This window comes from Rhincodon typus, chromosome 25 (genome assembly GCF_021869965.1).
Source record: "Rhincodon typus isolate 14 chromosome 25, sRhiTyp1.1, whole genome shotgun sequence".
Classification (NCBI taxonomy): Eukaryota; Metazoa; Chordata; class Chondrichthyes; order Orectolobiformes; family Rhincodontidae; genus Rhincodon; species Rhincodon typus.
Window position 1 is genome coordinate 16,427,796 of NC_063356.1, and position 22,777 is coordinate 16,450,572.

The 22,777-nt window shown below is 39.1% G+C and overlaps 2 protein-coding genes across 9 annotated transcripts in view; one reads left to right on the top strand and one right to left on the bottom strand.

Annotated features, from left to right (window-relative positions):
* The first annotated feature begins 3,070 nt into the window (after nucleotides 1-3,070).
* Nucleotides 3,071-10,788, top strand: c25h1orf74 (chromosome 25 C1orf74 homolog). 3 transcript variants are annotated; one of them, XM_020527097.2, is made up of 2 exons: nucleotides 3,071-3,185; nucleotides 4,329-10,788. In XM_020527097.2, exon 2 carries the CDS (start codon nucleotides 4,350-4,352, stop codon nucleotides 5,160-5,162), a length of 813 nt encoding a protein of 270 aa, XP_020382686.1. In that variant the 5' UTR covers nucleotides 3,071-3,185; nucleotides 4,329-4,349; the 3' UTR covers nucleotides 5,163-10,788. The 3 variants fall into 3 exon arrangements, with proteins under 3 accessions (XP_020382686.1, XP_048467841.1, XP_048467842.1); XM_048611884.1 differs by having other exon boundaries at nucleotides 3,076-3,185; nucleotides 3,911-10,788; XM_048611885.1 differs by lacking the exon at nucleotides 3,071-3,185 and adding an exon at nucleotides 3,361-3,377 and having other exon boundaries at nucleotides 3,911-10,788.
* Nucleotides 10,789-10,852: 64 nt separating this feature from the next.
* LOC109927168 (TRAF3-interacting JNK-activating modulator) overlaps nucleotides 10,853-22,777 on the bottom strand; it is a 46,042-nt gene continuing 34,117 nt past the window's right edge. For 3 of the 6 annotated variants that reach the window (XM_048611881.1, XM_048611880.1, XM_048611883.1), the window contains exons 12-16: nucleotides 21,475-21,537; nucleotides 19,832-19,891; nucleotides 19,639-19,751; nucleotides 17,745-17,858; nucleotides 10,853-13,068 (exon numbers count right to left, since the gene is read on the bottom strand). In XM_048611881.1, the coding sequence (XP_048467838.1) occupies nucleotides 12,973-13,068; nucleotides 17,745-17,858; nucleotides 19,639-19,751; nucleotides 19,832-19,891; nucleotides 21,475-21,537 (446 nt within the window). In that variant the 3' untranslated portion in view covers nucleotides 10,853-12,972. Of the gene's footprint in view, nucleotides 13,069-16,490; nucleotides 16,581-16,618; nucleotides 17,658-17,708; nucleotides 17,859-19,638; nucleotides 19,752-19,831; nucleotides 19,892-21,474; nucleotides 21,538-22,777 lie in introns of those variants that run through there. The other 3 variants (XM_048611882.1, XM_020527094.2, XM_020527096.2) reach the window with 3 other exon arrangements.

Here is a 22,777-nt window from a genome sequence, read left to right on the forward strand (position 1 = left end):
TGCTTCGCTGATGCTGCCTGGCCTGCTGTGTTCCTCCATCTCCACACTGTGTTAAGTAGTTATTTGGCTTGTGGGACACAACTAAGGATCATGCATGAGGCAAGACAAAGCAAGGCAAGGCCTCCATGAACTACCACAGCCAATACCTGAACAGGATTAAATCCACATTGTTGGCATCACTGCACTACACTCCAGCCATCTGTGTTAAGTCCACCTGAAAAATGTAAACTTGTTCCAAAATGCTAAACCAGCTGCCTAACTGGCAGTTTATTGTGCTAAATAAAATGATAAAAGACCAAATAAACAATGTGACCTATAAGTGACAGGGACAAAATATCATTTTTGGCTTAGTCGTAACACCTTAACCTTTGAATCTGATCATTAATCCAAATCCCATTCCAGAAATTTAAGCACATCATGGAGATTGACATTTTGGTGCTAAATCAAAGGGAGTTATATCATATTGGAAGTCCTTCACGTAAAACATTAAATTAAGATGCCACCTCAGGATTACTCCTAGTGCCAGACGCTAATGAGCATAACAACAGGAAGATCTGTTGATTGAAAACATGGCTGGAGAACTGGTATAACAGGGAGGATATCAGGTCTCTGAGGCATTGAGACCAGTTCTAGGAAAATGAGTCCTATGCTATTTGGACAGGTTACACCTTAATGAGACTGGGATTGATATTCTCGCAGGGAGATTTGTTAGTGCTGTTGGAGTTAGTTTAAACCAGATGTCAGGGGGATGGATCCTGAGGGGTAACCCAAATTAGAAGGAAGCAAATTTTCTAACAGGAAGTAGAAAAGCTGCAAAGGGATGCAGAAGACAGGAGAAACAAAGCCAAGCATTGAGTATGCCTAGGATGTGGAATGACATCAAAAAGACAAAGTTAATGGCACACCACCAGAACACACTCAGCATTCATAACAAGATAGATGATTCAAATAGAAGTAAATGTTTATAGCATAATTACCATTATGGAAAATTTGGCTGCATGGTGACCAAGATTGTGAACTGAATATTCAAAGACATGCAATGTTTAGGAAGGTCAGTCAAAAAAGAATAGGAGATGGAATTGGTACTGATAATACAAGATGGGGTCAGTTCATTAGTAAGGGAGGATCTAAAATTGGAAAAACAAGGTGTGGAATCTGTTCAAATGAAATTCAGAAACTGCAAGGGCAGCAGAAATTGGTTGGAGTTATTTATAGCTCACAAAACCCTAGAGGTGATGTAGGCCATGGTATTAATCAGTTGATGAGCAAAGTATGTACGAGCAACACAGTAATCATCGCTTACCTCAATCTGCATATAAACCAATTGAGCACTAAAACTATAGGGAATATGTTTCTGGAATATCTCAGGGATGATTTTCTGGAGCAGCATTTTGAGGACCTGACCAGATCAGGTTATTTTAGATGTCATAAGGAAAAAGGAATAATGAATAATATCATTGTAAAAGAGATAAGAACCACAATAAAATTAAATTTTACTCTTGTTCAAAAATGAGTAGTGAGTACTTAGAGACTGGGAAAATACATCAAAAGGCACAAGCGTATATAGGCAATGGACAGTCTTTAAATAACCATTCCATAACTTAGAGCAACAATACATTCCCACAAGAACAAAAAATTCAAAAAAAGGACAGTCAACTGTGGCTGACAAAGCAAGTTAAGGATTGAGTAAGATTAAAAAAAAACCATAAGGAGGCCACAAATAATAATAATTCTGAGGATTGGAAAGTTTTTAGAATGCAGCAGAGAACAACCAAGAAACTGATAAGAAGGTAAGTATACGATATGAAAGCAATCTAGTAAAATACCTAAAAATAGACTGTCTCAGCTTCTACAGGAATGTAAAAATGAAAGCTTTGGTTAACACTTTGTGAGCCCAGTAAAAGCAGAGTCAGAAGAGTTTACAATGAGGAATAGAGAAATAATGGAGAGGCTAACAGATTACAAAAACAGAAGTTACTGGAAGCTCAGCAGATCTGGCAACATCTGTAAAGAAAAAACCAGAGTTAATGTTTTGGGTCCAGTGACCCTTCCTCTGAGGGCAGCAGACATTGGTTGGAGTTAATCATAGCTCACAAAATCCTAGAAGTGATGTAGGCTATGGTCTTTCTCGCTTCATTCTATCACCCTATTATCTTTGTATGGTATGATCTACCTGTACTGCACCTAAAACCAAACTTTACATGTACCTAGGTACATGTAATGATAATACACCCAAATCCTACAATTACCTGTGTTTTCCCTGCAAACCTTGATTCCCGTCCTGATCAAGAATTGAACCCAAACTCATGGATGTGAGCTTAAACATATGCAAAAATCTTACAGCAGAAGGTAATTTAAAACTAAAACTGCAAAGATAGACAGGCACAGAGCCTGAGATAACAAGGTGTAGAGCTGGATGAACACAGCAGGCTAAGCAGCATCAGAGGAGCAGGAAGGCTGATGTTTCACGCCTAGACCCTTCTTCAGAAATGGGGGAGGGGAAGGGGGTTCTGAAATAAATAGGGAGAGAGGGGGAGGCGGATAGAAGATGGATAGAGGAGAAGATACAGACAGGTCAAAGAGGCGGGGATGGAGCCAGTAAAGGTGAGTGTAGGTGGGGAGTTGGGGGTGGATAGGTCAGTCCAGGGAGGATGGACAGGTCAAGGGGGCGGGATGAGGTTAGTAGGTAGGAGATGGGGGTGGGGCTTGAGGTGGGAGGAGGGGATAGGTGGGAGGAAGAACAGGTTAGGGAGGCGGGGACGAGCTGGACTGGTTTTGAGATGCAGTAGGCGGAGGGGAGATTTTGAAGCTTGTGATGTCCACATTGATAGCACTGGGCTGCAGGGTTCCCAAACGGAATATGAGTTGCTGTTCCGGCAACCTTCAGGTGGCATCGTTGTGGCACTGCATGAGGCCCAGGATGGACATGTCGTCTGAGGAATGGGAGGGGGAGTTGAAATAGTTCGCGACTGGGAGGTGCAGTTGTTTAGTGCGAACCTAACATAGGTGTTCTGCAAAGTGGTCCCCAAGCCTCTGCTTATTGACACACGTGCGCGCGCAGAGCGATGGCTGGCCCGATCCAGAGGCGCATGCGTGTGAAGCGACGCACGCGCGGTTTGGGGGGAGGGTGACCCTTTGGGCGGCGCGCGTTGGGGATCGGGAGTTTTGCTTCGTTCGCGGTGAAAGTGGGTGTTTTAAAAAATATATCGATTGTGTAAAGCCGAAGCGTTTCGCTTTGCTTGGTGGAGCTTGTGGGAGAGGGTGATTGGGGTCCGGGGGGAGATGGAGGAGGGGATGGGGTGATGGTGAGGGCGCAGGGCCCGAGCAGTGATCACACAGCCTGCGCCATAAGCCCTCCCCTGAGCAACATGCCTCGGGTAAAACAGCTCGGGGTTTTAAAACCCACTGGCTCCTGAATTGACGGGTGTGGCACAGCCTCCCCGCTTTGGTGGGGAAACGGTGGCTGCTATAAATTTTCTTCAGAAGGGTCTGAAGCTGACCCGAAACGTTAGCTTTCCTGCGCCTTTGATGCTGCTTGGCCTGCAGTGTTTCTCCAGATCCACACCTTGTTATCTCAGATTCTCCAGCACCTGCAGTTCCTACTATCTCTGCTATAAAACCGTCGTGGCGTGGGAATTCCAGAAGGGTAGGGTTGAACCCTGCAGTTACGTTTCACTCTGTCTTAAAGGACCAGAAAGCTTCAGTGGCGTCAGATTTAAAAAAAACCCGAAAGAACTGCGGTTGCTCTAAATCAGGAACAAAAAGCAGAAGTTGCTGGAAAAGCTCAGCAGATCTGGTTGGAGGCATGCCTTAGATCAATGTGATTGATCTCCAAGAGCCATAACCATTTTGTGCCAAGTCTGACTCTTATCTTGAAACGTTAACTCTTGATTTTTTTTTTTCTTCGCAGATGCTGCCAGACCCGCTGAGCATTTCCAGCAAATTCTGTTTTTGTGGCATCAGATTGCTGCCTTCAAATAGGCACGAGGGAAGAGGAATTTATTTATAGGGGTTCGTGAATATTGGAATGCAGGAACGAAAACCGACGTGGGAACACAAAGTAAAACTTAACTGCCCTTAGCTGACTCAAATTTTTCAGAGAAGGATTTTGAAATGGCTCACCCCTTTTGCTGGTACTAAAGATTATGAGGGAGAGGAGACAATATTAGTTGTCTTGGTTCGCTGTCCGTTCTCCCTTTGAAAAAGAAAGTGGAACAGGATATAGGAATTGGTTATTGCTTGGCAGTAACGGCGCCAAAGAGTTTTATTCTGCAAAATATCTCTGTTGCTGAAGTTAGTTTATTCATGATCTTCTTATCTGCAAATAGATTTGTCTGTTTTCTACCACAATGGAGACTACACTGAAAGAGCAACTGATCTTTGCTGCACAGAAAACTTTAAGAATAAAACAAAAGAAGAATTTTTCTGCATCGTGTTGCTTGAATCTCTTTGCTGAGATCCTAGCTGTGGATTCGGAATTGAAACCCACTTTCCTGTTTGATTACAGTCTAGCAAAAGCGGAACAGGTCCAGAACTACATCCAGGAGGTACAGAAGACCAGGCTTCTTTCTCAACATTTACATATCCTCAGCATTGAAGAAAACGTACTGATAATAAACTTAAACAAAGCCATCAGACATTTGGAAAGAACATTGCAAGAAAACAGGGTTCCAATAATTGATGTTTCTGCGGATAGGCCCAGTCCAATACTAGCTGAGACATGTGTCAGTAACCAAGTGAAGGCCCAGTTGGATCTAATTTTGAAGCACTTGAAATCCCAAGTAATTCAAAGAGGAAGATGTGAATTAGGTGTTGTTAGTGCAAGTAAAATTTTCTCTTCAGAGTGGAATCTATGCACAATATTTGGATTTCTCCTCGGGTTCCCGATTTCCTACTGGTTTGATTTTACTAAAACTTTTGAGAATTGTTTGAGCATGACTGAGCTTCGGGTTTTCTCTGCCTCTGCTTTCTGTCACCGAATCACTAAAAACCTCAAGCATCAAATGTATTCGTTCAGTATCCCGGAAATCCTTTACTTGGAGTTACAGAGCACTGTAGAAAGTTGGAATAGAGATCTTCAGTCAGACTTTACCAAGCAGTCCAATTTCTCTGAACTCAGTATTTCCACAGAGATCACCTGTCAGCCTGCAGTTACACTTTAAATATTATGTGCAAATTGAATATTGTCATTCGCTAATTAATTTTAAGAAGATAACTAGTGAGGATGCTGGAAATATGAAATAATAACAGAAAATGCTGAGAGTTCAGCAGGTTAGACAGTATCTGTGAAGTTCTGACAATACATCATAAGACATCTCTGGGAATGATGCCTCACCAGTTCAATATTTATTTCCACTTAATGGCAATTCCTTTTTTTTTTGCAAGTGCAACACTGCTTTGTTTGTACCAGTCACAAGGTCTGCATAGATACAATAATAACTCATGAAATCATAAAACCTGTGAAAATTATCAATGTCCAAAACTAATTATAGACACAATTATGAAATTCAACAATGAGTATTGCAACAGTTGACAGACTTTCTGATGTCTATTCAACCGTTTAGCCTATTTGATAACTAGTAAATGCAACAGAAATATTGCAGTGTTTTCATTTTTGACAAGCACTAATATTGTTCTAATTATATTTACTGTTACTATATTTTTGATATGTTTGTGAAGCAAGGCATTTGTATTAAATTTCTTAGATTGTCCATCCATATTATAAATGAATTGGTACCTTTTATTTGTCATCTGATTGAATCTTCATGATTCAAACATTTCTGCTTTCATTGAAGTGACTGGAAAAGCATGCTAAATGCTGATCTCTGTGTATGTGGAATTTCTTAACGTAGTCCGCAAACAGCCTTGTTCCAGGTTCAACCAATGTCCCATTATTCTGAGGTGGTTTTCTAGAGTCTTTTGACTTCCAGTCCCATCTATTGGCTCTTCCAAGATACCTTGGAATGTTGGTGGACCACCTTGTTTTCTAAAACGTTTGAAGAGGCTCTCTGGATTTATCCTTTTTTAACATAAGCATTAACCCATGTACTTCTGAAGAGATGTTAGAGATATTTCAGCCACTTTGTTTCAGGATTTCCAGCAATTCATGCGTTGAAAAGCCAAGAAGAGACCAATTCAGAAATTCACAGCCTATGCCATGTTATCAGATGATTTCTTTACAAGAGATGCTGTAACACAACAATTGCAATAGCAGCCACTGTTATTTCCAATTCCTGTGTTGTTGTGGCAGTTTGCCCATTTGAGAAACAGAAGTCATTGGTGAATTGGTACTTTTCCAGTTTGCTGCCTGAAAGCGGTCCTTGTAATTTATTTACTGAAATGCAGCAAAATGCTGTCTTTTTTTATTATGTGGGTGAGACATAAGCCTAGAGTGTGCCACAATCATGCAAGGATCAAAATCCCATCCTTTCATGTTAAGCTGATCCACACACTGCCTATTCAACTAAGCTATAGGAAACTTGTGATACCCCAAAATAACTTGAATTATTTAGTCATGAAATCTCCAAGGTCAGCTTTAGTCTCAGAGTTACCAATGATTGCATTATGTACTGGACCACGTACTGCAGTGAACAAGTAAATCAAAATGAAACACTTGTAGATTTATATGTCTGGTTGTCTTTATACTTTTATAATTTTTATCTAAAATACTGGACTGAAATTAGATATTAGTGGAAAATATGATATGTAAACTTAATTTTAGATATTTGTACTCCAGTGGTTAAAACCTCTGTACAACATTACTATTTTGTTTGGTTATATTTGTTTTGCTATTGTGATTGAATTATTCTGTTTCAAGTCTGTGAAGTAGAATTGGGCTTTCACAATCAACTGCAGTAGAGGCGAGCAGAGCTTAATCTAATGCATGTTAAAGTTGTTTTGGAAATATTATAGAACATAGCTGTGAATGTGCTACATAAGTTTTCAAATTTACTCCAGACATACATTTATAAATAAGAACCAGAAAGAGGTATATGAATGGTAGGGCAGATGAATTCTCCTGATGCTTGTCTGATCTACATTTGAACCAGGATGGGTAACTTCTGTAGACAACCATGGTCCAACTACAGGTGACAATCTACTTTTTAAGTTCAGAATTGCTTACATTGTGTTTTTTTAACAACCACGATTGTTCACTTGGAGTCATTAGGATCAGAGGTATCTCAACTGACTTCTCTCAGCTTCCACCAGAGGGGGCTAAACTCCAGAACCTACAGTAAAAACCAAAAGAAGTGCGGATGCAGGAGTTCTGAGTTCTCAGGAAGGACCAAAACGTTAACTCTGATTTCTCTCCACAGATGCTGCCAGATTGCTAAGTTTTTCCAGCAATTTCTGTTTTTGTTCCAGAACGACAGATTGGGTTTACAGAGTTCATCTAGCCCTCCCAACCCAATGGAAGTAAGGCACTCAAGGATATTCTTCCTGATGGTTTGAAATATAATTGTTTTTTAACTAGCTTATAATTTTCCCAATATTGTAAAGTTCTAGGTGAAATTCCTCATAAAATATTTCCCCACCAAAGAGAATGGGAGGAGGGATTACTGAGTGCTTGATCCTGAAGATTAGATGAGACAATTTAAATGTTAAGTAAACTGAAATGTAATTCTACAAAAAGGCATGCCGTTTTGGTTGTTTTACAGAGAATGTAAATTGCAAAGCTAATAAAATCCTAAATCCTTGTCCTTTTTGCTACAAGCAAATCCAAATGTTGACCTCTACTTAATACAAATGCAAGTTTTTAATGGAAAGCAAGGATATCCATCAAACATCACAATTATCTTTGTCCTTGCGAGTGTGAGATCTGTTAGGTTCATACAGAGTGAGGTGGACATGACCCATACCAATGTGCTTCCCCCACCGAATCTAATTAACGTTGAGATATTTATATATTTTTTGTGACATACAGTTAAGAGGTGGTGTAAAAAAGATCAAAAGGTACATTCCTAAACATTAGAGATACCAAGGTGTAGAGCTAGATGAACACAGCAGGCCAAGCAGCATCAGAGGAGCAGGAAGGCTGATGTTTCGGGCCTAGACCCTTCTTCAGAAAAGCCCATTCCCAAACATTATCCTGTATTTGGTGAGAGGGCTTTCCCATTGTGATTAGGTTGCCCATTCAGTTTTCAAGAAACATTCCCTTAATTTATCCTTGAAATTTATCTTTGGGAAAAACAGTCATATTGGTCAACCTGTTTGGTTATGATACTGTGTCCAGTTAGATAATGAAACTTGGGCCCAGCATTCCTTTATCAGATTGTGGTCTAACATAATTAGCATTGCATGCTAATGTTTCTTGTCATCGGAAGGATCACTAGGGTGGTGGCTTTTAACTGCGTACAATCGTTAACAGCAAGTGTGCATTGTTGTGAAGGGAATGGACAATGAAATGCCTGGTTAATTTTGTCTTTAGAAGAATGCAGCTTGCTTGTAAGGTTTATTAAAAAGTAACTTACAATTTCTTGCATCCATCCCATCAATTTTAATCTTATTATTTCACAACATTGTCTTCCTGCCTTTTTCTTCATTTATGTTCGCAAGTAATTTGGAGCATTGATCAACAGCAATACAGAAATACTGTGATTGAAGTTGCAACTCATGCTCACCAATTTTGTGACTTCATTCTGGGATCATTGTCATTTTGTTCCCTTTGGGAAAGCCCATAGAAAAGGCATGATTGTTCTATCCTACTCAGGGGAATACTTTCAACAGCTGTACAAAGTCTTACAACAGCAATGAGTCGAATATTGCATGCATTCACATATCTTCAATTAAAATACAAATATTTTAAAGATGAATCGTTAAACTATGACTGAAAATCAGGATAACCTTTATAATAAACATTTATATTGTACTCTTTATGAAGCTCATTTGGTGTGTAAAATAGTACAATCGTTATATGTGCCCTTGGGATTAAAAATAATTCACAATATAAAGTTATGTTTAGTTCAGTGAGCAAATATTTACATGGTTATTTACACCACGTGACAAAAGTTCTTGGAAATCCTTATTGGATTGTTGAATTATTTTACCAAATTTATCTGTATGATTTAGCAATTCTAACTAGTTGTCATGTGCACACACCCAGATAGGACTATCATCATTACCAGCAAAAACAGAAGTGCTAGAGAAATGCAGCAGGTCTGGCAGTCTCTGTAGAGAGTAAAACAGAGTTAATACTTCAGGTCCAGTGACCTTTTGTTAGAACTGCCATCATCATGTGAGTGCAAACAAGCTTTGCCAGCAGTAATGTATCATTTCTATAATCATTAATTGTTTTGCTCTCTGCTCATTATTTTGAAAATATATAATTTATTCTCGTCCTCCTAGTTTTCTTTGATTACCTTTTATGGGCCACCCATGGCAGAAAGAACAGTGCTGGTAATCAAATTCAAGGCTATTTTGAGTGCCAATGTTTTAGCAAAAATATACTTCTCTAACAAAATACCTACAATTATATTGCAAACAATTCAAATCGGATATTTCATAAAATACAAAATTCCACATTTTTCAGTTGAACACTTTGCACTCTTAGGTGCCTCAATCCAATTGCGAAATTGGAACATGCACTAAATATGACGAACCATAATCATTCCGTTTGATGCATACAGCCTGAGGCATTCTATGGGTTATCTGCACCTTGGTACATTATGGCAGAAAGACCTTAGTGGCCTTTCCCTATTGCGTCTTTGTGATAACTGCCTTAGGTTTTACTTTATCTTTTAGCACACAGTCCTCGTCATTGGGATGTCGTAGTCTGCAACACTTAGTTGAGGACAATTTTTTGTATTGCAGGACCAACAAGTTTCAGGCAGAACAAATAGCATCTTTCACCAACTTGATGGTCTTCTAGGCACAGTTGATGTTTGTCTTGGGGTATGTGCCTGAGAGCAGCCGGTAGAGCACTGCATACTACAGCAAGGAGCTGCTTGGGATGAATTCAACAAAACCACTTCATCTCTTTTTAGACCTTATTTGCAAAGGCACATTACGGAAAGAAATATCTGATAATCTTCACCATGACAGCTGTCTTGAGGGTAGTGTATGGGAGCGCTGAATGTCTAGGCATGCATGAGTGACCTGACAGGGAGTGCCATTCTCACAACCAGCAAACTACATCCTGGTGCTTGTCAGAAAGTTCTGGCAAAGAGGAATCTTGGCAAATTACTTTAATAGTCTGCTCAGGGAAGCATTTGACTTGATCAAACATTTCCATTTTGAGCAGAGCTTCAACAATGTGCTGATCACTGCCCGATGGACTTGTGGTCAAAGGCATTTTTCTGTTCAGATTTTTCCATGAGAAACAGGTGATGGGGTACATTCACACTACTTAGAATGGTCAGCAGCAACGTGGCAGGACCATCCTTTACAACATTGGGAACTGGTAGAACTTCAGCATGTAATGACACCAAGGGTCTAAGCACAGCTTAAGGAAATGCAGTGTTTGCCAGCAACTAAAATGTATGCATAATTAAGGCCCTATGAAGCCCCTCTTTTGATTTTACTCCATCTCATCCATTCCTGTAACAAGATGGTCATTTTTGGATATCTGGCAGAATTTGAAATGAGCATGGATTTCATCATTTCAACATGTCCAAAGATGCTGTTCTATTCTGCAGCCAATATATTAACATGTTTGCATGCATCTTAAAATGCTTGTGAAAGATTAAACATCTCAAGACTAGTATCATCTTAAAATGTAATTTTATTGACAATGTACAAAGAAAAATAATATTTTCAGTTGTCATTTTTTATGTCAGTAAACAATCCTCATGTGAATACTTTTTCATTCCTTTATGACTTAACAATGAAATAACAAGACAAGACTTCAACAGTATTTTGTTGATATGGAATTTGTTTTCCATGGTTTCTTTTATGCAGCCTTGGCCTAAACAGTAGTTTAACACTCAAAAGTAAGAACCACAGGTAGACGAGAAATCTGGTTCCTTACCTTTGAAGGGAATAAAGTATTTTTGACATGCAGCTTGTGAACTTCATGTGGCACCTGAACACTTCAGGTTAAAAGTCTGTATGAATTGCTCATCAGTTGATTTGTTAGACCAGGCTATTATGTGAATATTGCATTTGTCTTTGGAAGTATGTTGCTGTTCCTTCACTTTACTGGATCAACTTCCTGAAATTTATTAACCTAAGGGTGTATATACACCATGTGGATTGCAGTAGTTCAAGAAAGGTGCTAATCACAACCTTCTCAAGGACAGTTGAGGACAGGTAACAAATGCAGGCCTTGCCTGCCATGCCCACATGCTGCAAAAATAAACTTTTTTTTAAAAAAGCCACAATAGACATATGATTCTGATATTGTAAATGGGCAATAGGTGAACATCAAGTCCAAGATAAAATAAATAAGCTGTGACATTGATTATGGTGGCATTATTTTCCACATGTTTTCAAATGAGCATCAAAATAAAGTATTAAACACTTAAAATTTTTATATTGTACTTGGGTTTAATAAGACGATATGGCAGTTTGAAAAAGCATGAAAATTTTTATATCGTACTTGGGTTTAATAAGATGATATGGCAGTTTGAAAAAGCATGTTGAATTGGTATTTTAAATGTAAACATTTTTTCTTACTGGAGGGAGAACTAGAGCTCATGAACGGTAGATATGTACAAAAATAAATGAAGTTCTTTTCAGTTAATTTACACATTCATTTTATTGATCACCAGAATTACTTTATAAAAAATAAAACCTTTGGGAAATCAGTAATAACACAGCTGACTTATTATTTGATTCTCCTGTGTAAGTAAGCTTCAAAATTGTGATTCTCCATTTTTTTAAATAACATATGCTGAATGAAATCTCTCAATAACTCCCAATACTGATTAACTGTTTAGTGATAGGTTTTGACCTGAGTTGAATAATTATTTGGTAGTTCCAGTGTAAATCTCAATTCTTTCACTAATGAAACTCCGTTAACAGATATCCACTTGTTGCTCTCAACTTGTTTGTCAAGTTCTTATTTTAAAACTCTAACCAGAAGATAAATTGTGGTTCTTCTCAAGGACTCAGATTTGGAGTTTAGGTAGGCATTGACCATGTTGGACAATTCTCTCCACTTTCAATAAAGTAAATCTTTTACTTCATTTTTTTAAATGAAACTTTGGTCTCACTGGCAAGGGCAATATTTGTTCAAATCTATAATTGCTCTTGAACTGGATGATTTGCTAGACCATTTCAAAAGGCAGTTAAAAGTCAGCCACATTGCTGTGAGTCTGCTGACTTATCTAAGCCAGACCAGATCTCTTTCCTTAAAGGACATTATTGAACTAGGTGAGTTTTTTAGGCAACTGATGGTAGTCTCATTGTCACAATTACTGAGATGAGCTTTCAATTCCAGATATATTTCTTATTTAATTTAAATCCACCATGTTCCAAGGTGATATTTTCACCTGTATCCCCAAAACATTAGCCTCAGCTTCTGGATTACTAGCTTAGTGACATTACCACTGTACTGCCATCTCTCTAAAATAGTTATCCTCTTTTTTTCTCAATCAATGAGAACCTTATCACTGGCATTGGGGTGGCAAATGTCAGTCAGGAAGGCTGCTGCATTCCCTGTGCTGATATTCCTGTATAATCCATTAGTAGACAATGCGTAAATAAAAATCAGATTTAAAAATCACTTATTCATTTTTGCTTCCTCCAACCAAAACAGTGATGACACTTGGGCTTCACTTGATCGCTGAAGTATGTCACATAGGCAAGCAGTCAGAATTCCACATATGATAAGTTACAGATCTCAGTCAGTTTGGCAAAGACAAGCGGCAAGCCTGTGTTCTGTGAGCTTATGTATTGATCCAATGTAATAATGTCTTTCATGTTCAGTAGATAATCTTTGCAAATGATGAAAATACTACTTTGAAGATATTTGGTGGTCAAAATGCTTAAGCAAGTTTCTGCTGGTAATAAGATGTGCTTCAATGCAACTTCTTAAAAAGAAATATTGTCGAAATTTGCCCAGAGCACTGCCAACCCTGCTGCTGTTGCTGCCAGTATGAGGAAGGTCACACATCGACAGCACCTCCTCTAGAAGAGACAAAAACATTCAGGCAATAAATTACTGGATAGAGTGACCCAAAAATATACCTGGATATGTCTGCCTATACTAACTCTGGACCCTGATTCCATTTAGAAATGTTCATTGACAATGTTGTTGCAGCTTTAGGTGTAAGCAATTATTCATATTTTTCATGAACACAATTAGCTGGCTTTTGTTTACTATTTCCTAAAACTATACATACGATGAACATTGATCATTCATGCATTTTCTCCCATCTTAATGACTTAAATTCTGGATTTTTTTTATGTGCACCTTAAAGATATAAGTTACATTATACAACATAAATTGTCAGCTTAAGTGCTACACGTGCAGCGTTACATTCTGTTGGGGCTTGTGTGATGCCTAGCTGCATTATGTATTCTAAATTCTAGATGAATAATAGAATCACTGTTCAACATGAAGGACATGTCCCACAGTGATATGTTCTATATTGAGATTAATGAATTTCCATCCTCAGGCAACCATCTGTGTGGACTTTGCACATTCTTCCCGCGTTTGCATGGGTTTCCTCCATGTACTCCGGTTTCCTCCCACGGCCCAAAGATTGATTGGCCAAGCTAAATTACCCATAATGTCCAGGTGGATTAGCCATGGGAAGTTCAGGGTTACAGGGATACGTTGGGGTGGGGTGGGGTGTGGGGGGTTGCGGGGTGGTGGTTGGGGTGGGGCAGTGGGTCTGGGTAGGATGCTCTTCAGAGGGTTCATGTGGATTCGATGGGCTGAATGGCCTGCTTCCCCACTATAGGGATTCTAGGATTCTATGAATTACAAAGCAGAATAAAATCATGAAATCACAGTATTTTCATGCAACATATTATATTGTTCTATATCCACGCTATAACATTAGGAATCAAGGAAGAAGTGTAAAAGTGCTTATTGTAGGAACATTTAGAACATTGATCTTTCACGGTTTAGTAACGTTCAATCTTAACGCACGCAAAACCCATTTAAAATTAGGTCCTTTATTTCTGTCAGATCTACAGCTTCCTACAACTGCTTCCTGTCCATCAATAAAGGTCATGTTATACCGTAAGCTAATGATATGAAATTATAATGTTTAATGCAGCACCTTTTGCTTGTTGTTAGCTAACACTATTATATTATGTTGCTTTTCCAGTCTCCCTTATCTACTACACTTTCTCAGCTTCTCTCTTTCACCAGCCTGCTGCACATTATATGTTCTTGGGGTTTTTGTTTCCCCTCATGTGTTGTAGGTCATAAACACCATTTCTTATTTTTCTCTTTCTTAACACCATTATAATTTTTGTTCATGAATATTATTCTTTCTTTTCCATATAATAATGAGCTGTTTTCCTCTGAGTGAGCTGAAACATGCCAAAATGAAGACCCCTTGTCTCCCCTTCTCACTACCCTAAATTAATTAAAATTATCTTTTGCTTAACAAACAATGGAAACTTTCTCATTAACACACTGACTATGTATGCATTTCATCTCATGCTATTTCTGGGCCGTGTAAGTGCTAGTTATAGAGTCGTAGAATCATACAGCATGGAAAAAGACCCTTTGGTCCAACCAGTCCATGCTGAACATAATCCCAAACTAAACTAGTCCCACCTGCCTTCTACTGGCCCATATCCCTCCAAACCTTTATTATTCATATATTCATCAAAATGTCTTTTAAATGCTGTAATTATACCCACATCCACTACTTCATCAGGAAATTCATACCACACACGAACCATCCCCTGTAAAAAATTTGCCTCTCATGTCTTTTTTTAAATCTCCCTCCTCTCACCTTAAAAATGTACCCCCTACTCTTGAAATTCCCCATCTTAGGGAAAAGTCAACTACCACTAACTCTTTCTATACTTCTCATTATTTTATAAAATTCTACTAACTGATAATTCTGAAGCTCGTAGGAAGTTTGATGTTAAATGGCACTATATTTGTGCAATTTATTCTTCTTATTGTTGCAATGAATTATTGGAAAGTCCACTATTTGTAATCTATCTTTCACCCAATCAAGTCCACTGTAAACAAATTTTTGCCATTAAATTACAAATATTAATAATTTTGTTAATTTACTTACACAATCAAAGATGCCTGGTAGCAACCAATGGACTAGAGTCAAAGATGGATCAATACAGCATGGAAATAGACCTTTCAGTCCAACTTGGCCATGCTGACCAGATATCCCAAATTTATTTAGTCCAATTTGTCAGCATTTAGCCCATATCCCTCTAAACTCTTCCAAATCATATACCCATCCAGATGCCTTTTAAATAGTGTAACTGTACCAGCCTCCACCACTTCCTCTGGCAGCTCTTTCCATACATGCACCACCCTCTGCATGAAAAAGTTGCCCCTTAGATCCCTTTTAAATCTTGCCCCTCTCACCTTAAACCTATGCCCTCTAGTTTTGGACTCCGCTAGCATGAGGAAAAGACCTTGGCTATTCACCCTATCTATTCCCTTCATGTTTTTATAAATTTTACAAGGTCACTCCTCAGCCTCTGATGCTCTAGGGAAATTAGCCCCAGCCTATTCAGCCTCTCCCTATAGCTCAAATGTTCCAACCCTGGCAACATCCTTGTAAGTCTTTTCTGAACCCTTTCTAGTTTCACAACATCCTTCCTATAGCAGGGAGACCAGAATTGAATGCAGTATTCCAAAAGTGGCCTAACCAATGTCCTATACAGCTGCAACATGACCTCCCAACCCCTGTACTTAAAGCACTGACCAATACAGGCAAGCATACCAAACACCTTCTTCACTACCCTGTCTACCTGCGACTCCACTTTTAAGGAACTATGAACCTGCACTTCAAGGTCTCTTTGTTCAGCAACACTTCCCAGGACCTTACCATTAAGTGTCTAAGTCCTGTCCTGATTTGCCTTTCCAAAATGCAGAACCTCACATTTATCTTAGTTAAACTCCATCTGCCTCTCCTTGGCCCACCAGCCTATCTCATCAATGTCCTGTTGTACGCTGAAGTAACTTTCTTGGCTGTTCACTACGCCAACAATTTTGGTGTCATCTGCCAACTCACTAACCATACCTCCTATGAGCCCATCCAAATCATTTATATAAATGACAAAAAGTGATGGATTCAGCACTGATCCTGACTAGCAAAAAGAGGTACCAGAGTGGATTGTTAGAATTGTAAAATGAGCTGCTGACGTGCTATCATCAACTTTTTTCTATTATTTAATATCTCTACCTTGTGAAATGGTTCCAATAATCCATTCACACTTAAGTTGTTCAAGCCAACACTGCCTGACAACTGCTTACATGTTGTCATATTGTGTAGTTTATGCAAAAATATACCAGTAAGTATGGCACTCCAAATACCAGAGATGTTAATCCTATCTATAATAATTCATGCTTATTTGTTTATTTCAAGAAAGATTCAAACAGATTTCTAAAATAATGTAAATATTGATTTATTTTAATTATGTAGAATTTATTCCAATGATGAAATGTAATAGTTTTCCATTTCGAGTGACTAAATTTTTTCCTGTTTTGGAGACAGAAATAAAAATTATTATAATCATGTCATTAATATCAAAACTATTGCAACATCTCTTGGTTTAATTTATAATGTAAAAGCAACTTTAGCTTTTCTCTCGCCTTGTTGGTGCATACTGCATTAAATAGGCTACGATTAAGAACAGTTTCACACTAATATTATCTGTTGGTTCTATTTGCACAAACATTTCTGTCACCTGCTTGTTTCCTCAAACATGTCCCAAAATTTGTCCAAAGAGACTGCAAATGTTTGGTTTCTACAAACTAACTTGCTTGCCCTTTATTGTCATTACTAACTTTCTGTTAGTATATCTAATAACAATCCCTTTTTTAAAAATAAAGATGACATAGGAGGGTCTAGAAAGATAGGTGCCAGCACCATTAGTTTTAGAATGTTCTAGCAAAGAGCTGCTGCCTGCCCAATAAACCCAGGGGCTTCTTTTATGATGTAAACTTTATGGGTATATGAGCCACAAAGAAACAGAGTAGATAGCTGAAGATTTCTGAAGAAGGGTCCAGACGCGAAACATCAGCTTTCCTGCTCCTCTGATGCTGCCTGGCCTGCTGTGTTCATCCAGCTCCACACCTTGTTATCTCAGACTCCAGCATCGCCAGTTCCTACTATCTCTGAGATAGCTGAAATAATTGTGATGTGGTAGTTGGAATGGGAGGAGGCTTGTGTAGAACAAAGACACCAGCACAGACTAATTGGGCTGAATGGCCTGTTTCCATGCAATATATTCCATTTAATGTCTTTGGTTCTTTGTCTTTTTAAGTTATGTTACCAAATTAATTCAAAGCAGAAGCACCAAACATATACAAAATTTTGATGGGTTAATATGGGAATAAAAGGTTATTGATGATAATTGAAAAAAGGTTAAATACATTAGCTGAAACCAAGTTTATTGAATTCATGAAAAGGAGGCACCTATATTTGATTGCATGTCTTAAATCAAAACCTGGTGAGTTATTCCCTGCTAACTGTTAATCTCTGGTATTAGTGGCCATTTCTCACCTTGCATTCCCTGCTAACTGTTAATCTCTGGTATTAGTGGCCATTTCTCACCTTGCATTCCCTGCTAACTGTTAATCTCTGGTATTAGTGGCCATTTCTCACCTTGCATTGTGACTGCAGAGGATTTCAGAACCTCACCTGGGTAGGTTTCTTCTGAAAACTCTTTGACTTGTTCTGATGATGCTGCATGTTTTTTAAAAAGGCACTATGCTCATTTTGCATAATCGTAAGCTTTGAATGGAGTTCAATGCACTACAGGATTGATGAGAAAGAATGGATTACACAAACACGGAAAATAATATGGCTCAGAAACAGAATCAAGAGGCAACAATCCTTACCATTAGTCCTCAATGTGAAGGAAATCTCCATAAATAAATAGAAAGTTCCACCTCCAAAAATGAGCATGGTTAATACTTTGTACTATTTTAATCTACATACAGGGATTGCATGCACTGTTTATGCATTGTACATCTTGTGTGATGTGACTGTAATGACTATGGAATCATCAGACCACTAACAGTCAGGATGGACCCTCCTCAGCTGAAAACTGAAAATGCCTTTTTCCTCACTTAGTTTTCGGTAGAATGCAAACTGAGAAGGAGCAAAACGATGCCTGTATACAAACATGATTTATTTATTTATTCTAGAATTCTCTTGATTTCTCCACTAACAACTAATGAAATTGAACTGAAATCTCTGTATTTAACTGATCATATCATTTCATGCCATCATAGAGGAACATTAAACCAACAACCATGGGATGTGCATTTCAGTTTCTGAGAGGAAATTTACACTGATATTTGACGTGATGTGAAATTTCTCATTCATTTCTTCCATTAATCCAGGGATGAAATCAGGGAGGCAGCCCTTATTCAGCAGGTGGCAGAACTCTGGGGCAGCAGCAGGCAATTACAAATTGCTGTCCATCAAGGACACAGCACACATCCCCCAGAACTGCAGGCCCAATCTGAGGGGTGGCAGCTCAGCAGTCTTGCAGTGTTACTGCTAACAGTGACCGATGCTTACACCTTCAGATTGACAGCAACCTGGAAGTGCTGCTAAATTTTGAGGAGGAGGCCAGGCAGGCAGAAGGGCGTGGCAGGTGGGGGTGGGCACAGGTGGTGGTAGTACTATTGCTGCCAGGGCAACCGTTGTCACCAGCAGCCCTTTGAGAGTCATGTAGTGTCCTTTATGGAGGCCCTCTCTTGGAAACCATTGGGAAGCTGCCAAGGTTTTCCAAGTGTCCTCCCATATGGTAGCAAAATAACTGCAAGGGCTGAATTGTATAAATTATCCATTCAGTGACATGGACTTCCCTGGCTGGGTCAGCATGATTATCCATTTCTAACTGGTGGTGAGCAGCCTTTATGAGTTGTTGCATTCCATTTGCTGTAGATACACACATAGTGCTGTTAAGGAGGGAGTTCCAGGCCGCTATTCAGTTCATTGAGTGACTCAGTTGACTGGGAGATGAGTGGACCAATGTTCCTACTACTCACAGTATGCCTCTGTGATGGTTAGATATCAGGCTTTTCTCCTAACTCCTTCCCTATCATACTTGCAACACTCCCACCTCAAAGCCTAAATCCAAAGTTGGTGGGAAAGTTTAACCCAATTATTTCTTAATCAGTCAACCTAACTTCTCGTGACTGAACCTTATGGTGTGAAATATGACTTCTATTTCAGTATTAGACAGGTATTTAATATTCATGAATGTTAATCTAAAACCACAATGCCTAATGCAATCTAACTGTGCTATTAGTATTTCAGAAAAGGCAACTTGTAAGGCAGCTGTAAGTATAAATAAACTAAAATATTTCAGTCAAGTATTCCAATATTAACCTTTGATTCTAATAGGGAACCTCAGCATCAAAGCCTTTTAAAAACAAACACTCTCAAAGAATTGTCATAAAACAACATTAAACTTTTCATAGGTTTTGGTTTCTATTTTTGCACATATGAGGCTGTGCACATAATATGTTATATATAATGTTCAACGTAAGGTTGCTTGAGCAGATAATTATTTTCTCACCTCTTCCTCTTTGGCATGAAGTAGAGTTGACTGCTTTTCCAATTGATTGCTCAGTTTGTTGACCTGCAGTTGAAGTGCCTGATGCTGGTGTTCACTCCTGGCACTAAGTAAGTCTAGAATAAATCAAACCCAAGTTTGACATTGATAATCAAATGCTGAATTAATCTGGAGTGACTGTGATCTCTTCACTAACCATTCTGTTGCATCGCTTTCTCCTGCTCTGTTGCCTGGATGGTTTTCTTCTGCAACATCTCTGCAATTTGAAAAGTATTGAATAGAATTATTTTCAGGTGCACAGTTATTGTCTCACTTCAGTTGAATTTCATGCCTATTCAAAACCAGAGCTAAGAGATGTCATGGAGCTGGAGGTTTCTCCAATAGCTGATGATGTGACAAAGCTTGGGCTGAGGTGCACACTGTGGCAGGAAATTTAGATTGCTGCTCCCCAAGTCTTCTGGAGGCATTACTGTGGCAGGAACTCCAGTTCTGGAAAGCTCCTATTAATCCCCAGTGAGTTGGGAACTGTACTATAACCACCCTCCCTCCCCCTCCTACCAATTTTACAATAGACAAGATCTTTCTTTTGGGTCCATGGCAAAATCTTCCTGCTGCCAAACTTTCACATCACCTCCACTTCCTACCGGGTTAAGGTAAGAATCTGTCAAAGCCCATGAAGCTAAAGCCTGGGAGTTTAAATCTACTGGACCTTACATTGTGGAAGCCCAGAGAAAGATCCTATGTACCTCAGTCGTTATCTGGATAATTAAAGGCAGGATTTAAACCTTAGGCTTCTAGCTGCTGAATTTTGGTAATTTCCTGATGAATTTCTTGATTTTAAATTGTGTTTGTTGAAACTTTTTGGGGGAAATTTCATCTGAGGTGAGCATGACATTGAAAACATTATTTTCGTTCATAATGGCAATGTAGTACAAAAGAAACTCTCTTTAATTTACACACAGAGGAAAAGACCCTGATATGGTGATAATTATTATTTTTCATAGACCACAATCCCAGCTGATAATAAATTCATTCAATAACAATCAACCTTGGAATTGTTCTCAAAGAGTTGAGCTGTGCTGGCCATTTCATTAATTGTTCAGTGATCTAATGAAACAATTTAGCTGGGATACAAATAATGCAAAGCATAACAAAACAGGCTAAATCTCATTCACATCCAACTAATTCATTGGATCAATCATGTCATACAAACAAAACAGGAAACAATATTGTCTTTGCAGATGAACATTACTGCATAAAGTGGTCTGCAGTGAATATTTGAACAAGGATCAAGGGTAGGCCATTTGGCCCTTCAAGCCTGCTCTGCCATGGTTCCATCTTGCCAGAGGAAATTAAAACTATGCAATGAATGCTGGTCTTGCTAGCAGCATTTACATGGTTTCAATTCATGTGATGTAGGTTCGTTTTTCCTTTGTAATATAAATCTATAATGAAATCAATGCTGCAATAACTCACTTGGCTTTCAAACTTGAAACCTCTACCAAATAGAAGGACAAGTGCAGCAAATGCAGGGGAACACTAACACCACTTAAAGTTCCTCTCCAACTCACTCACTCTCTTGACCTGCACGTACATTGTCATTTCTTCACTGTGGCTGTGTCAAATCCTGGAACACGCTTCCAAGTAGCACATGGGTGCCCCAACACCAGACTGACTGCAGTGAATATTTGAACAAGGATCAACAGTAGGCCATCCGGCCCTTCAAGCCTGCTCTGCCATGCTTGCATCTTGTCAGAGAAAATTATGCAATGAATGCTGGTCTTGCCGCCAGCATTTACATATCATGAAAAATGAATTTAAAATAAGTCAGGCACTTACCCTGTAGGCTAGTGATTGTAGATGCCATTATCTGTTCCTGCTCTTCGGTTTTCTGTAATTTTGCTGGAAAAGAAAGCAAACTATACTTACTCCCCAGCTTACATGATAGCTGCATGTGGGAAAAGTTTCAAAACTTTCCAAAGTCAGTGTAATAACTCAGAAATCCCAACTAGAAAGAAACATCATTTATCATTGAACACCAAAATAGAGCCTCTACTCATGGCATCAATAGGCTACAGCCTGGGATAGACAGTACTGCTGACCCATCAATAGGTCTGCTTTATAAAGGGCTCAGATAATGAGTTTCACATGGGCAGGACACTGTCTGTTACCAAAGGAACTCATATTCAATGAGTTCCACTGAGAGATTAATGATTTCCCATGCGGCTTGAAGGGTTTATCACCTCCTTCCGAGTTCAAGGATTCCCCTTCACTCCTGTGATGATGGGGCCTCCTGTGACATTTTGCCCATGGCCCCATTCCTATTGCTTCCCAGGTCTGGTTGAGGCGTGTATAAGAAGTAGGCGAATGTCTCTTCCGTGACCATCATTGAAGAGTCCATCCTCAGTGACATGTCGGTCAAAACAATTGTCTCTGTGGAGAGTTCCTACTGGAGGTGTTGATGTGCTTTTTTTTGTGATCTTCTCCCCAGTTTTGACCATGTATGATATGGTCTTGTATTTTTAAGGATAACTCTCGTGATCCTTGGAAAGCGGTCACTGAAGTTCCTTATGTGGACCATATCTTCCCCCTATTAATTTTTGAGATCTAGAAAAAACTTCAACTCCATTATGTTCCTTTGAATCAAAGCCCCCTTTTATGGTCTTCACCTTCTCCTCAACAGGGTATAATCTGTCCTTGTTGACTCTGTACCCGAGGTACATTACCTCATTTACTTGGAACACTCACTATTCCCTTTTTAGCTGGATGCCAGCCTCAGAAAAATGCAGCAAAACCTCCTCCAAACTCTCTACAGGTTTCTTTGCAGTAGCTCCTGAGATTAAAACGTCACCCAGACAGACTGCCACTCCAGGCACCCCTTGGAGGATATTCTCCATCACCCTTTGAAAGATGGCACAAGTCAAAGATACCCCAAAATGGCAAACGAGTGTTCTCATACAGTCCTCTGTGATTATTTATAGTGATATACTTCCTGGAAGACACCTCCAGCTCCAGATGGAGGTGGACATGGCTTATATTCAATTTAGTAGATAGGTAAATCCTCAGCCAGCTTTTCATACATGTCTTTTATGTGTGGCATAGGCTCTCAGTCTAAGTGGGAAACTCTGTTGACTGTCAACTC

Coding starts and splice junctions, on each gene's coding strand:
- c25h1orf74 (XM_020527097.2), top strand. CDS start 4,350: ATGGAGACTACACTGAAAGAGCAACTGATCTTTGCTGCACAGAAAACT.